The sequence below is a fragment of the Hemitrygon akajei genome, chromosome 5 (genome assembly GCF_048418815.1).
Source record: "Hemitrygon akajei chromosome 5, sHemAka1.3, whole genome shotgun sequence".
NCBI lineage: Eukaryota > Metazoa > Chordata > Chondrichthyes > Myliobatiformes > Dasyatidae > Hemitrygon > Hemitrygon akajei.
Genome location: NC_133128.1, coordinates 61,548,868 through 61,565,344, shown reverse-complemented (window position 1 = coordinate 61,565,344; position 16,477 = coordinate 61,548,868). Strand labels below are relative to the sequence as shown.

General features: G+C 38.7%; 1 protein-coding gene across 1 annotated transcript in view; it reads right to left on the bottom strand.

The window, feature by feature from the left end:
- Window positions 1-1,562: 1,562 nt before the first annotated feature.
- Window positions 1,563-16,477, bottom strand: part of eif2s3 (eukaryotic translation initiation factor 2, subunit 3 gamma) — a 36,400-nt gene continuing 21,485 nt past the window's right edge. Inside the window, exons 9-12 of the mRNA XM_073045615.1 lie at window positions 13,307-13,451; window positions 5,060-5,229; window positions 2,186-2,358; window positions 1,563-1,912 (exon numbers count right to left, since the gene is read on the bottom strand). Coding sequence (XP_072901716.1) covers window positions 1,849-1,912; window positions 2,186-2,358; window positions 5,060-5,229; window positions 13,307-13,451 — 552 coding nt within the window. The 3' untranslated portion in view covers window positions 1,563-1,848. The remainder of the gene's footprint in view (window positions 1,913-2,185; window positions 2,359-5,059; window positions 5,230-13,306; window positions 13,452-16,477) is intronic.

The window sequence follows — 16,477 nt, the reverse complement described above, 5'->3', positions numbered from 1 at the left end:
TCCTCGGAAAATTCAATCATTAGTAGGGCACGTGGCCTGTTCCACACAAAATCATACTACCTGTCCCTAAACAGACAAGTCTTTCCAAATGTGTATAAATCCTATTCCTCACTACCCTCTCCAATAACTCCCCTATCACTGACATGAGGCTTACTGGCCTATAATTTCTCAGATTATCCCTATTCTCTATTTGATCAAAGGTACATTATTTGCTACTCTCCAGTCCCCTAAGACCTCATTTGTAACTATAGGGACACCAAAGATTCTTGTCAAAGGCCTAGCAATCTTCTTTCTTGATTCTGGGAGATATGCCATCAAACCCTAGGAACCTATTCACCTTAATGTTTTCAGAAGATCCAGCACTACCTCCTCAATGTCAAGATATCCCAGCACATTAGGATGCACACTCAGTTTTCACTATCCTCCAAATCCTTCTCAGTAAATACTGACAAAGTACCCAACCACTTGTTCTGACCCTAAGCACAATGACCTCCTTTATTGTTGGGTGGACATACCTTCTCCTTAGCTAACCTCTTTTTGTTAACACAAGCCTAAAATCCCTTCAGACTTTCCTTGAATTTGTGTACCAAGGATATTGTGACTCCTTTTGGCCTTCCTAATCACCTACTTTGTGGAATATAAAGTTAACGGGAAAGTGCTCAAAGTCCCATCTGATTTTAAAGTTCCTTTTCCTTCCAGACTGTATTTATGACCTCTCAGGTCCTCTAAACTTCTTAGTTTGTGTTTAAACTATTCCCACTTTTGACGTGGACTATCTGACAGCAACTGATCCCAATCAAAACCCCTTAGCTCCTGTCCTTTCCCATTGTAATTTACCCTCCCCCAATTTAGTACCTTCCTGCAAGATCCAATTTTGTCTTTATTCATAACTCTCTTAGAACATGAATTCTTGTCACTATTCCCAAAATACTCACCCACTATCAGGTCCGTAATCTAGCTTGGCCCATTTTCAAAAACTAAGACAGTATGTTTTATCCCCGTTGGACTCTCAACAGAATGTTTCAAAAACCCCTCTTGGATGCCTTTAAGAAATTCCACCCATTTAAGCTTCTTGTATTAAGGAAATTTCCTTCAATGCTGGGAAAGATAAATTCCCCCAATGTGATGACCCTGTTGATTCTGTACCTTTTCATAATTTGACTGATACCTATTTCTCCATCTCTCATTGGCTATTGGGGAATCAGTAGTTTAATCTTATCAGCACAATTGCACCTTTCTTATTTCTATGCTCAACCTAAATTACCTCTATGAATGAGCCCTCTAATGTGTTCTCTGAGTACTTCTCACTTTCTCCCTTATCAACAGTGCAACCTCTCCAACTCTTTTACCCCACCTCATTCTCAAACAGATCGAACAGCTTTCTGAACCTGAATCCATCATTATATATTTTCCACTCTTTTTGCATCATAATTTAAAAATGCACCACAGGAATTTACTTTGTTTAATATAGGATCCCAGGCAATGCAAACAAAAAGAAAAGGAAATAATCAAGATGGGGAAAGGAAAGAGTATGCACTAAAGAGGATGAAAACAAACACAAATTTAAATGTCAAAACACATTTTTAATGTTTGTCAGTGGTCACAGATCTGACTGAATGGAACTTCATTCTCTCTGAAGACAACTTGCACTCAAATATAAATTAGACAATTTTCATCACCGGGAGATATCGGAATAGTAAAAACAAATCACTGTTTTTCAAATTTACTGGCATGATACCAGAAGTTCTTCTAAACAAAGTTTAAGTAGCATTCAAGAGAATACGGAAATGGTGTGCACTGCTGCAGGTAGTCAACTAGTCCTCTTCAATGATAATATGCACTCCAGCTTTAATCATCATCAACTGTTGGCTTTATCGTTACACCTCTTCTTATCTGACCCCAACCAATTAATCTGTAAAAGAAACAGTTGATTAGTTTTTACAAGAAATACATACCTACTCGAATGATATCAATGCATCAAGAATCTGCTCAATAAACTCTTACAGTCAGTTAAATCTTGAGTTTGTTTTTCTGGGCATCAAATACTGTTACACTGAAATCTGTAACAGCATTTGTTCGCCTATAAAACTCATCACATCTTTCCTTACGAAGAAAATTGAGATGTTCAATATAGATTTCCAAATCTCACAGATTCCTATTTTTAAAATACACTTTCTTCACTCACCGCCAATGCTTCTCTACTCTTCGGCTGAGAGCAATCTTTTCACCAACTTCTGTACATACTGGATTTGTGAGGACTATCTTTCCCAAGTCGGCCTTCACTGCACTGACTCTTCCTCCAGTAGAAAGGGATCCTATGTTTACCATCAACACCTCATTTTTGGATAGCTTTTGAACCTTAAAAAAATCAGAATCAGCTTTAATATCACTGGCACATCTTTTGTTTTCTTTGCAGCAGCAGCTCAATGCAATACATAATAAAAGGAAAAAAAAGACCCAGATTACAATAAGTATATGTACATATTAAATAGTGCAAAAATAAACCAATGAAACATAGTGAGGTAGTATTCATAATTTCAATGTCCATTCAGAAATCAGATGGCAGAGGGGAAGAAGCTGTTCCTGAATCATTGAGTGCATGCCTTCAAGCTCCTGTACCTCATTCCTGACGGTAGTAATGAGAACAGGGCATATCCTGAGTCCTGAGTGATAGGGGTCAATGATGGATGTTACATTTTGAGGTATCCCTCCTTGGAAAATGTCCTGTATACTGTGGAAGCTAGTGCCCATGATGGAGTTTACAACTCTCTGCAGCTTATTTTGATGCTCCCTCCCACCCCCTCTCCACCCACACCAGATAGAAATGCAGCCAGTTAGAATGCTCTCCACGATACATCTGTAGAAATTTGCGAGTGTGCTTGGTGACATACCAAACCTCCTCAAAGTTCTAATGAAATATAACTGCTGTCGTGCCTTCCTTGCAGTTGCATCAACTATGTTGGGCCCAGTATAGATCCGCAGAGACCTTGACACCCACAAAATTGAAATTACTCACTCTTTCCACTTCTGATCCCTTTATGACTGGTGTGTGCTCCCTTATCTTATCCTCTCTGAAACCCCCAATCAGTTCTCTGGTCTTACTAACGTCAAGTGCAAGTTTGTTGCTATGACACCACTCATCCAGCTGACATATCTATATGCAGATTGTGATCTTCCAGTTAGGAAGTAGAGGACCCAGTTGCAAAGGGAGATACAGAGGCCCAGGTTTTGGAGCTTTCCAATCAGCCCTCCAGCTCAGCGTCAACCGTGAAGTAGCTGGCCGTTTAACACTCTGCGGGGTAGCCCACATGGGGCATCCTTATCACGTGCCCCAGTCACTGCAACTGACGCTGGGTGATCATGGCCTCAATACTTCTGCAGTTGGTCTTCACAAGTATTTCAGTGTGAGGCACCCGCTCACGCCAAGTAATTCCCAGGATGCGCTGAAGGCAGCTTATGTGGAAGCGCTCCAAGGACTTGATGTGACGGCTGTAGGTTACCCAAGCTTCACAGCCATAAAGGAGGGTGGTGCACAGACCTCTTGGTATACGGCGACCTTTGTGGAGGGACGAAGGCTCCTGTTCTGAAAGACTCTACGCCGAAGTCTCCCAAAGGCAGCTGATGTCTGTTTAATGTGGCTCTGGATGTCGTTGTCAATGCCACTATCCTCAGAGAGAATGCTCTCCAGATATTTGAAAGATGGCACTACTGACAGCTTTTCATCACCAACAGTGAAGGCAGGTAGGGTGGGTGGGACACTAGCACTCCATTGGCCAACCATTTTTGTCTTGGTAGTATTGACGGTCAGCCCCACCCTGCTGTATGCTCTCACTGCCACAGCAAGGACGGTCTGAAGATCCACAACCCCAGTCTATCACCAACCTTCCAGGAGGTTCTATCAGCTGTCCATTCCCTTAAGAACAATAAGTCCCATGCCCTGCCGAGTTACTGAACGGAGGGTACATATGTATGTGTACCCTCTACCTATATCACCAAGGCCTGGACTGACGAGAACATCCCACAGCAATGGAGAAATGAAAACATCTTTGTAATTTATAAGAACAAGGGTGACAAGGCCATCTGCGGCAATAGTAAGGGCATATCACTCCTTTCTGTTGCTGGAAAGGTCCTGGCTAAGGTGATGCTTCAGTGGCTCATCAGCAACATCGAGACCTGTTTATGGCCTTTGTCGACCTCTCCAAAGCATTCAACACTGTGCAAAGAGAGCTCTTATGGGATGTCCTCCTCAGGTTTGGCTGTCCCAATAAATTTGTTAACATCCTCCGCCAGTTCCATGATGGGATGACTGCTCGGGTGACCATAGGAGAAGTCTGAGCCCTTCCTTGTATGCACAAGGGTGAGGCAGGGGTGTGTGCTACCATCAGTGCTCTGTAACATCTTCCTCCTGTGTGTTACCAAGCTTCTCCACAATGAGACTGAGGATAGCAGTGGCGTGGCAGTGGACGTCAGATTAGATGGCAACCTCTTTAACATCAGGAGGCTCCATGCAACCACCAAACTCTGTAGAGAATGGGTCCTGGAGCTGCAGTTTGCAGATGACTGTGCTCTTGTAGCACATACTCCAGAGGATCTTCAGACTCCTAGAACTACAGCCAGGTGATCAGACTTTCCAAAGTGTGGGCATGGGATAGCATGGTAAGTGCTCATAATGGTACTGTAACAGTGGCCCAGTGTGTTGGCTCCTCTAGTACTACAAGTGATTTGTTGGTAATAATAGAGACCTTTTCAAGTTGGCCTGGTTAAAATCCCCCAAAACGATCGGGATGTGCTGTTACACACACACACACTTACTAAAGTACTCTCATATTTTGCTAAGGTTAACCAAGTGAAATTCTATTGGCTAATTATATACAAAACATATAATATGGTCAAAAAGTATTTGCATTTTGAAGATATTTCTTTAAAATATACACAACCGAGTAGGAACTGCCTGAATTTTCTGCCATTACTTGCAAAATAAAGGGCTTCAACAGATCAATGTAGCAAATTATATTCTTCAAAACACATTTACTTCAAATGGACTTGGTACTCAACTCACTTTTGCAGCTTTTTTATCACCTTCTGTACGCACACCCAATAATCGCCTGAGAAGAAAGTAAGAAATTTCCAATTCTGTGAAGATTTCTGGGAGAGCTCCAACAGCACCAAGAACTTGTCCTACCATACGATCAGCACGGCAAAGGGTTGGGTCTATTTTTGTTCCAACACCTAAAACAAAAATTCCAGTATTGAAAAAAATAGCACAGGAACCATTTCCCCTCTATCCAATTACCAGTAATTATGAACTCTTCTGAGGTTTCCAAACAAATAAAACGATTTAAGAGCATGCAAGCTAATTATTACTGATTATCTACAGTTACCTAATGGTCTAATGAAGTGAGTCACAGACCAAGTTCTATGAATTCATATTGCACTTTAAAAATAACTAGCTTGTTAATTAGAGATTGGAGAAATAAGATAAGTGAAAGATACTGAAATTTTATTTGAGTCCCTTTCAGTAACTGAAGAACAGGAATACTCAAAGCTTTAAGTTTATATACTTGAGGATATTAGAACCAGCAGATAATTTGCTGATCAATATCTAACATTGTACTTTGCATCTGTTACAGAAATTGATAAAGTCTGGTTCTGATGTAATTAAACTACCAATATTTTTCTTAGAAATTATTGGACTTCCGGTAAGATGGCGATTGTTTAGTCGCTTCAAACTTTTGCTCCATTACATTTCTTACCTTCACACCTTTTTAAACCTTAGTTCGTTATTCTATCTGTTTTTTCTATCTGCCTGCGAATACGTCTATCTTACAATGGCTACAAAAAATTCTAAATCCTGGAAAGAAGAAACTCCCACGTCTGCCAAGATTCTCTCTATCCTAGAACAGAATTGACAAGACATTTTAACTGATATCAAGACTGAATTTAGAGCCTCTATCAGTCAGCTGGAGTCAAAATTGGATCAGATTAACGCCAGAGTGGATGATCAAGCCAAACATTTATCTCGCATCGACCTAACCTCTGAAGATTTAAAACACCGCGTTCAGCATTTGGAAACTCTCTGTTCCAACTTAATGGAGCAAAACAGCAAACTTATTTCCAAAATGGCGGATCTCTAAAATCGGAGCAGGCGCTGCAATCTGTAAATTCTCGGTTTGCCAGAGGCCACTGAAACTGGTTCCCCCATTGAATTTTTCTCTTTTCTCTGTGAGATTTTCGGGAAAGAATTTCTCCCGACTCCACCTGAGCTAGAAACAGCTCACAGAATTTATGTCCCTCGAGCTGTTTTGGGTTCTAGAGCACGACCAGTTATCCTGTGTTTCCATCATTATCAGGTGAAAAATCGCTTGATTATGGAGGCACACTGACTTTCCGAAATAATACCATCTGTATCGTGGAAGACTATGCTCCCCAGGTTCTGAAGATGCGTGCCGAGTTCAAAGGCGTTATGAAAGAGCTCTTTAATCATGGATTCAAACTTCCCCTTCGTAATCCTGCCGATCTTCGAATTACGCTCACTACTGGAGAATATAAGTGGTTTAAGTCAGTTAGAGAGGCTGAGATGTTTGTTGGAAATCTCCCAGCCATCTTGATTTCTTTGGACCCGGTTTGACTTTCTAAAATGGCTGATGAGTATTTCTTGAATTAAAGTCTTTTTTGCGAACTCAGACTCTATTTGAATAATTTAGTCCTTAACTACTGAGAACCTAAGGGTTTTAGTTGGTCTCTCCTTGGACTTGGTGTGATTTTCTTAAATAGATGATTTAAATTTGTTTTCCTGTGGACTTAGATTTCATTTGAGTAATTTAGTTTACTTTTGAATAACTTTAACTATAGAGAACTACAACTGGTCTTAGTTTATTTGGGAGGCTTATAGTTTTTTATTGAAGGTCTCCCTGCCAATTTACTGTATAAGACCTGCCTTTTTTTAAAACGGCTGATATGTACTCTCTTTAAATATAGAATTCCCCCTTTTACCCTTTTTTTTCAATTTTTCAGTTTCTCGTGGGTAGATTAGTTCTTGATTACTATTTTGTGTTAAGTTTTATATTCTTTCTGACGAAGATGTTCCTATTTGTAATTTTGATTTGTAGTGCATAAATTAGTTAGTATCTGCTATATTATTTACATGGAGCTTATGTTAATGTTATGGAACTGGAAGTTGGTTTTTTGGGGTGTCCTATTTTCTGTAGAGCTCGCTGCTTTTTTGAGTAGCCATCTAGTTTTGGGTTGTGAGGGTGGGATGGATTCTCCAGTACCAACATTATCTATTGTTTTTTTTTGTTTTTCCTTGTTATCCAGGACATGTCTATGTCTTGATTTTATTGATTTATGTTTATATTTTTGCTTCCAAACTGTTATTGCAATGTTTGATCTTATATATGCCTACTGCCTTTTACGTCTTAACAATTGATAATGGTTAGTCCATTTAAATTTGTGAACTGGAATGTAAAGGGATTGAATCATCCTGTTAAAAGAAGAAAGGTCTTCTCCCATATTAAGCAACTTAAAGCTGACATTGCTTTCCTCCAAGAAACTCATATTCATAGTTTCAATAATTCTCGGCTTATGTCAAAGTGGGTGGGTCAACATTTTCATTCATCCTTCCCAGCCAAAGCTGGGGGGGGGGTTTCCATTCTTATCAACTCAAATGTTCCTTTTGAACTTCATAGTAAGATATCTGACACAAATGGCCATTCTATTATTGTTTCTGGCAAGTTATATAATACTAAGGTTGTACCAGCTAACCTGTATGCTCCCAATTCTGATGATGTTAATTTTTTTGAACGCTTTTTTCCTCATTACCAGATCTAAACCTATATTCTCTTATATTGGGTGGCAACTTTAACTGCTGGTTAGACCCAACTTTGGATCGATCGTCCCGTTACTAGATTACCTACTAAATCTGCTTTAGCTATTCTCTCTTTTCTTTCTAACTATGGTATCTCTGATATATGGCGTTTCCTTCATCCTACTGAGAGAGATTATTCCTTTTTTTCACGTTCATCATACCTTTACTAGAATTGACTATTTCTTAATTGATAATCAACTTACTTCATTTGTTCATTCTTGTGACTATCAGAGTATACTGATCTCTGATCATGCCCCAGTCATGTTGTCTCTAAATTTTCCTGGTCTCCCTCAAAGGAATAAACATTGGCACTTTAACCCGACTTTATTATCAGATGATGGTTTTGTAAAATTTATTAAGGACCAGATAACTTTTTTCCTAAACACTAATACGTCATCTGAAATTTCATCCCAGATTGTCTGGGATGCTACAAAAGCATATTTTAGGGGTCAAATAATTTCATATACAGCGAATCTTAATAGAAAGTCCCGTTCGGAGCGATTAGACCTGATTAATCAGATTAAAGAATTAAATCAATTATATGCTCAGACTAAAAACCCCGAATTATATAAGAAGCGTGTAGAACTCCAAACTAAATTTGACCTTCTCTCTACTCAACCAGTTGAATGTCAACTTCTTGAAAGTAAGAGTCGCTTTTATATTCATGGTGATAAATCTGGCAAGTTTCTAGTTAATCAGTTGAGACGTTCTAAAGCTAAACAACATATTACAAAGATCCGGAAGGAGAATGGGGATATTACATCAAATCACTCAGAAATTAATGACTTACTTAAGAATTTTTATTCTCGGCTTTATTCCTCTGAATCCCTGAATGAGAACATTTCTGTTGATCTTTTTTTAAATAGCTTGAATATCCCTTCGATTTCATCTGATTCTAAAGCAAAACTTAATGAGCCTATATCATTAGAAGAAGTATCTTTTGCAATCTCTGTACTGTCGTCAGGCAAATCTCCTGGTCCTGATGGGTTCCCCATAGAATTTTATAAATCATTCTCTTCACTTCTTTCACCTCAGTTACTCTCAGTACTATCTGATTCGTTTAATTATGGTAAATTGCCACCCTCATTTAATGAGGCATGTATTATTCTTTTATTTAAAAAGGGCAAAGATCGAACAGAGTGCTCCTCTTACAGGCTGATTTCTTTGCTTAATGTTGATGTTAAAATTTTGGCCAAAGTTTTGGCTCATAGATTAGGAACTGTTATACCCTCTATTATTTCTGATGATCAAACTGGTTTTATTAAAAATCGTCTTCCCTTTTTAAATATACGGCGTTTATTTAATATTTTATACTCACCTTCAACTGGGACTCCTGAATGCGTTATCTCTCTCAATCCGGAGAAAGCGTTTGATCGTATAGAGTGGAACTACCTCTTTGCGGTTTTAGAAAAATTTGATCTCAGTCAAAGTTTTATCTCTTGGATCAAATTACTGTATCTATGTCCTACCGCCTCTGTTTTGACTAATTCTCAGCAATCCCAGTTGTTTAACCTTAAACGTGGCACCTGTCAAGGATGCTCCTTAAGTCCCTTTCTTTCTGATTTGGCTGTACAGCCTCTGGTAATTGCATTTCGAAGTTGTCCTGAATTGACGGGGATCTGGGGGGGGGGGGGGGGGGCTGTTGAGCATAAAGTTTCTCTTTATGTTGATAATCTATTACTTTTTCTTTCAAATCCGTCCACATCCTTACCTCCAATGTTTTTACTTTTTGATCAATTTAGTCAGTTCTCTGGTTATAAACTTAATTTACATAAGAGTGAACTTTTTCCAATTAATAAAGAAGCACAAGTATTAGTATTTCGTGACCTCCCCTTTAAAGTAGTTGATAATCAATTTACCTATCTTGGTATTACAGTTACAAGGAATTTTAAGGTTCTTTTTCGTGAAAATTTTGCCAATCTTTTGTACTCTACAAAACAGTGTTTGTCACAATGGTCACCTTTATCTATGTCCTTGGTAGGTCGTGTTAATGTTATTAAAATGCATGTTCTCCCTAAATTTTTATACTTATTTCAATCTATTCCAATTTTTATTTCTAAAACCTTTTCTGATTCCTTAGACTCTATCATTTTGTCCTATCTGTGGAAGGGTAAGCATTCCAGAATTAACAAAACTTACTTTCAAAAATCTAAAAAAGAGGGCGGCATGGCCTTACCTAATTTCCGTCTATACTACTGGGCAGCTAACATTCGTTGTCTTATCTTCTGGTCTTCTTTCCATAGCCAGTCTGACCGCCCTAAATGGGTAGCAATGGAGCTGAATTCCACTAAGGATCTATCTATCTCTGCACTTCTTGGATCTGCATTCCCTAGTAGTTTGCTTAGACTAATTGTTAATCCTCTTGTTAGACATACTCTGCGAATATGGGCCCAGTTTAGGAAATCTTATGGTTTCTATGATTTTTCCCTTTCTAGTCCTATTTTACATAATCATCTTTTTCTAAGTTCTATGCATGATTCAACATTTTATGATTGGTATAGAAAGGGCATTAGGTATTTTGAAGATCTTTTCATTGATAAATCGCTTCGCATCTTTTCAACAGTTCTCTGCTAAGTTTAATCTACCTAATGCCCATTTCTTTAGATATCTCCAAATTAGACACTTCATTAATCCTTTATTACCCAACTTCCCTGAGATGCCCGAGAAAAATGCTATGGACTTGTTTCTTTCTATTAATCTATTGTGTAAAGGTTTAATATCTTTTATTCGTGATAAATTAGGATCCTTATGCCCCTTTGGATAAAATCAGAATGGCTTGGGAGCATGACTTAAATATCCCTTTATTTGATGAGGTATGGGACTCGATTCTCAAGACAGTTAACTCAACTTCTCCTTGTGCTCGCCACTGTCTTTTACAGTTTAAGACTGTTCATCGGGCTCATATGTCCAAATCTAAATTATCTCAATTTTATCCTAATATTAGTCTTCTTTGTGATAAATGCAAAAGTGGTGAGGCTTCTCTCATTCATATGTACTGGACCTGTCCTAGTCTAGAGAAATTTTGGAGGGATGTTTTCTTAACTTTATCCTGTATTCTGAATCGCCACTTAGAACCTAACCCTTTAATTGCTCTTTTTGGTTTCTTGGCTGAGACAGATATACATTTGAGTTTGACTAAACGTCGAATATTATCTTTTGCTTCTCTTCTGGCTAGACGTCTAATTCTTCTCAGATGGAGAGATGTTGCCCCACCCACGCACGCTCAATGGCTTAACGACATTATGTCCTGTTTAGATCTTGAAAAAATTCATTACTCAATTCTTAATTCGGACATAAAGTTTCATAAGGTCTGGGGACCTTTCATTGAGTATTTTCATAACTTTCCTTTTGACTAAGTTTCTTTTTCAGTCCCTTGCTTTCAGCTTTTTTTTGGTAGTAAGCATTATTATCTTCTGTTTTTAATTATATTTACAGTTTTGGGGGTTTGAATGTTCTGATTTATATTTCCTACATTTTGCTCTGGTTGGTCTGGAGTTTTATTTTCTTGCGGGGGTGGGGGTGGATACTAACTTTACACGACTTCAATTTGGGTGCTTTTTCAATTATTATATTCTGTATTATATTACCATTGTATGTTTATCTTGCACTGTATTAATTTCCTATTTCGTTCTTGGAGGTTTTTTTTGTAGTGTTGTAGAAAGTGCATAAAAAAATTATTTTCTAAGTATTTTAATATTAAGGAGAGTCAACATGAAATTATATAAGAAAGATCTCATTTGGCCAATCTACTGGAGTTCTTTGACCAAGTACCTCATAGAATACAAGAGAGGGGGCTTATGGACCTGATTTACTTGGGATTTTCAGGCTTTTGACAGATCCGCCACAGGTTGTTAATAACATTAGAGCACATAGACCATCGGTGTGAATTACAAGACTGTCAAAAGATAGAAAGCCACATAAAAATGAGTCACCCCTCTCAGGCTGGCAAATTGTGACAAGCAAGGATCAGTGCTTAGGGCCACAACAATCTACAATTTTTACCAATCATTTGGTTGAGGGGACCAAATGTAACACTTCCAAGTTTACTGATGACATGAAACAAAACAGGAATATAAGTGGAAAGAAGGATTCATGAGTGAACAGGGTTAAAAAAAAAGTACATTTTTACTGAAATGGTTAGAGAAGAGGAAATGTTAATGTTCTAAGGGAAATACATGGTCTTGTATATATCACACAAAAATAATATGCAGGTATAGCAGGCAATTAGGAAGCCAAAAGATAGAGTGACATTTACTCTTATACTCAAATCCCCATGCAAAAAGCTATCTTACTGCCATATAGGAACTCAGCAGGATCATTCCTAGACTACTTTGCACGGAAGAAAAATTCTTATAGAAGAACTATAGCAGAGATTTGCCAGGATGATAGTCGAATTAATATGTGGAGTGATTAAGCAGGTTCTTTATTTTCTAATATTTCAAAATGTACAAAATTCTTTGAGTGTTCAACAGAGTAAGGCAGGGAGGAAGTTTCCTCAGGTTAAGGAGTCTAGAACAAAAGGGTTTGGCCAGTTGGGCTTAAGGTTGGAAAAAAATTCTTCACTCAAAGGGTGGGTGACTCTTTGAAACTCTCCACAGAGACTGTGGAGACTCAGTCATGGCCTATATTCAAAATATAAATCAATTTATTTTTGCATATTATAGAGATCAAACTAGATGGGAGATATGGTGAGTAGTAGTATTTTAAGTTTTTTAAAAAAACAGCATGATCTGGTTGAATGCTGGTGCAGCAATGACAGCCATAAAGCTTACTCCTACTAATTCTGATGTTATACCAAAACATCTTAATTTAAGATGTTTTTAATTATATTCAAATAACATAGACATCATCAGCAATGCTCAGAATTTATTATCCATCTTTGATTATCCCTGAATTTAATAGTTTCAGAGTTAAATTTAAAGATAAAAATCACTGTGTGTTGGAGTCTCATTTATGCAAAAAGACACATTTACAAGATTGACTTCCCTGAAGATTATTAGGAAACCAGATTTAAAAAAATGCTAATTGAGCAATTTCACAGTCACCATTAAACTAGATTTTTAGTCCAAAGTGAATATAAATTGAATTTTAACTCAACCATAATGAAATTTGAACTCCTGTTTGATAAGTCATTTAACAAAAATGCAACTTTAAAATAATCTTCTGACTAATCAACATAGAATTTTGGATAATGAGAAAAATATTTACAGCAAATATTTTCCCCAAGTACATAAAATAAACATTAATCCACATTTCTCCCTGTGGAATATTGTTCACCAATCAGTACAACAATGCTGCTGGTCTGACTGGAAATGCTTCCTACACTATACTTAAAAGGTCTTGTGGATAATATTCACACAGCATACTAACAGATACTCTTGTGTTCTTCAAAATCACAAAAACTTAGAATTGTAAATCTTTTAAAAGGAATCTTCTTACCAATAAGGCCACCAGGAACTGCAAATTGGAGGTCATTGTGCTCTGCAAAAAGTGACACAATCTTGGAAAAGATGGGCTTGCACATCAGCTTCCCTTCATGGTCTTTTGACACAATGCCAGGTCGAACTTCAAGTTCTTGGCCTACCTACAGATATAAAAGCATGCACTATTAAGCAAATAATTTTTTTTTAAATCACAAGTGATCATACACTAATTTTTCCACAAATTTCTGTGCAAGATTATTTTATGACAATTTTATCTGCCACACCTATTCACCTCCCGTAGAGGCACCAAATTCTTGGTGGAATATCTTTATTTATATGAGCTATAATAGAATTCTTATCTTGGGAAGTTTAGCACAAATCTGCCTATTTTGACTCCCTCCTCTCTTCAACCACCAATGCTGCCAGCCCATCCTTACGGCTACGGCACAATGATGTCAGGTATAATATTCAATACATGGCTCAGAAACGCTAACATTGGCTATTACGTACTAAGAGTCTCACCTTAATTTTTACATTGAAATTCCATTGTGGGTAAATTTCAAAAGCTTATAATTAACAACTAGGAAGTGCTAGACTACTAAGTACAGCCAGCACCAACTAACAGGACAAATAAATATCAAACTATTTCCAATTGTAGATACAAGAGACTGCACACTTGAATCTGAAGCAACAAATAATCTGCTGCAGAAAGTCAAGAGGGTCAGGCTGCATCTGTGAAAAGAGAGGAATTGTTCATGTTTTGGTTTGAACCCCAAAATATATAATTTCTAATTGCATCAGTGAACTGATAAAATAGGTCCACCTATGTTGTGGATTAGGCATTTTTATTGCATAAGTGTTGAACAGAAGCCATCTGATTTCTAGTGACTTGGCAGAATAGAACTCTGCCACTCCAAGTCAAGCAGCTGTTGGGCGACCCCTGCAGTGGTCAACCATACAAGATTTCAACATAGACTATTATATATTCCTATTTAGTTTTATTCAAATGCTTAGCTTGCTCACAAAAAATAGTTCTAAAAACAAAGTACAGTGCCTTGATTTGTATTGATATATTTCAATGATGAGAGCGATGGAAATGCTTTTTGCAGCTAGCAGCTGATACTTTCTCTGGAGCAGGGGCTCCCCTCTTTATAATGCCATGGACTCCTACCATTAACCAAGGGGTCCACGAACCCCAGGTTGGGAACCTCTGCTACTGAGAGTAATAAGCTTCTCAAATGTGTCGCGACACACACAAAATGCTGGAAGAATTCAGAAAGTATGGAAATTAACAAACAGTTGACGTTTCAGGCTGAGATTTTTCTACAGGACTAGAAAGGGGGAAGATCCCAGAATAAAGGGAAGAGGATACCTAGAAGGTGATGGGTGAAGTCATATGGACGGGAAAGGTGAAGGGCTGGAGAGGATGGAATCTAATAGGAGAGGACAGGGGACCATGGAAGAAAGGGAAGAAGGAATGGCATCAGGGGAAGGTAATGGGTGGGTAAGAGGTCAGAGTGGAGAAAGAAGAGGGATGGGGAGGGTATTTTTTTACCAGAAGGAGAAATTGATGTTCATGGGAGGCTATTCAGATGGAATATAAGGTGTTGCTGCTCCACCCTCAATGGTGGCAAAAGAGGAGGCCATGAACCAACATGTCAAAATGGGAAAAAGAATAAAAATGGTTGGCCACCGGGAAATTTTGCTTTTGGCGGATGAAGCGGAGGTGCTCAACAAAGTGGTTCCCCAATTTACAACGGATCTCACCAATATAGAGGAGACTACTTTCGGAGCACTAGATATAATAGGTGACCCTCCCACCAAACAAATTCAAGGTGAAGTGCTGCCTCATCTGGAAGGACTATTTGAGGCCATGAGGGAGATTAGTGGGGATGGACACAAAGATAAGGGAGTCATGAGGGAGTGATCCCTGCGCTAAGTGGAAAGCGGGGAGAGGGTGGGGAGGGCTGTGAAGGAAACTAAAGATATGTTTGGTGGTAGACCCCTTTGGAGATGGTGGAAGTTGTGGAGAATGATGTGTTGTATGGAGGCTAATGGAGTGGTTGGTAAGGACAAAAGGAACTCTATCCTTGTTAAGCTGATAGAAAGACGGGGTGAACATGGATGTCTAGGAAATAGAGGAGATGCAGTGAGGGCAGCATCAATGGTGGAGAAAAGGAAATCCCGTTCTTTGAAGGAGGAGGTCACCTCTGACAATGACAGAACAGAAAGCCTCAACCTGGGAACAGATGGGGCTGAGACGAAGGAACTGAGCAAAGGGAATAGCATTTTTACAGGAGAAAGGGTGGGAAGAAGTATTGTTAAGATAGCTGTGGGAATCGGTAGGTTTATAAAATATGTCAATAGACAGCTTGTCTTCAGAGATGGAGACAGAGAGATCAAGAAAGAGGATGGAGGTGTCAGAAATGGACAAGTGAATGTAAGGGCAGGGTGGAAGTTGGAGGCAAAGCTGATGAAAATGACAAACTCAGCATAGGTACATGAAGGAGCACCAATGCAGTTGTCAATGTAGCGAAGGAAGAGTTAGGAAGCATTACCAGGTCAGGCCTGGAACATGGAACTGTTCTACACAGCCAATGAAAAGGCAGGCATAGCTGGGGCCGACATGGGTGCCCCTTGAGCCTGGAGAAAGTGGAAGGAGCCAAAGAAGGAATTTTTGAGGATGAGGACCAGATCTGCCAGATAAAGGAGGGGACCTGGTGATTCTTTTCTTGGGAGAGAAGTGGAGAGATTTAAGGCCTTCTTGATGGGGAATAGAAGTGTATAGGGACTGGACGAAGCAGTCAGGGCCAGGAGAATTTAAAGTTGTTGAGGAGATTGAGAGCATGTGAAGTGTTGCGGATGTAGGTGGGAAGGGACTGAAGCAAAGGAGATAGATACCTGTTGTTGTCAAATGTGTCGTCTGATGCAGTGATTGATGACATTCTACACACCTTCTTGTTGGTAGTGAAGTGGTTCAAGCATCTAAATACGGCAGCCCAGTATGAGTATGGAACATGTTTACGGATCAGCTTCTCTACTCCTTCACACACCCATTAATTCATTAAATGGACAAACCCCGAGCTGGCAGAAAGTACATCAAAGTAGATCAAGACATTTCATTTTTAAGGTCCAGCATTTTTTTGTGTGAACAAGCTAATAATTTATTATTTAATTTTGTTTTTCT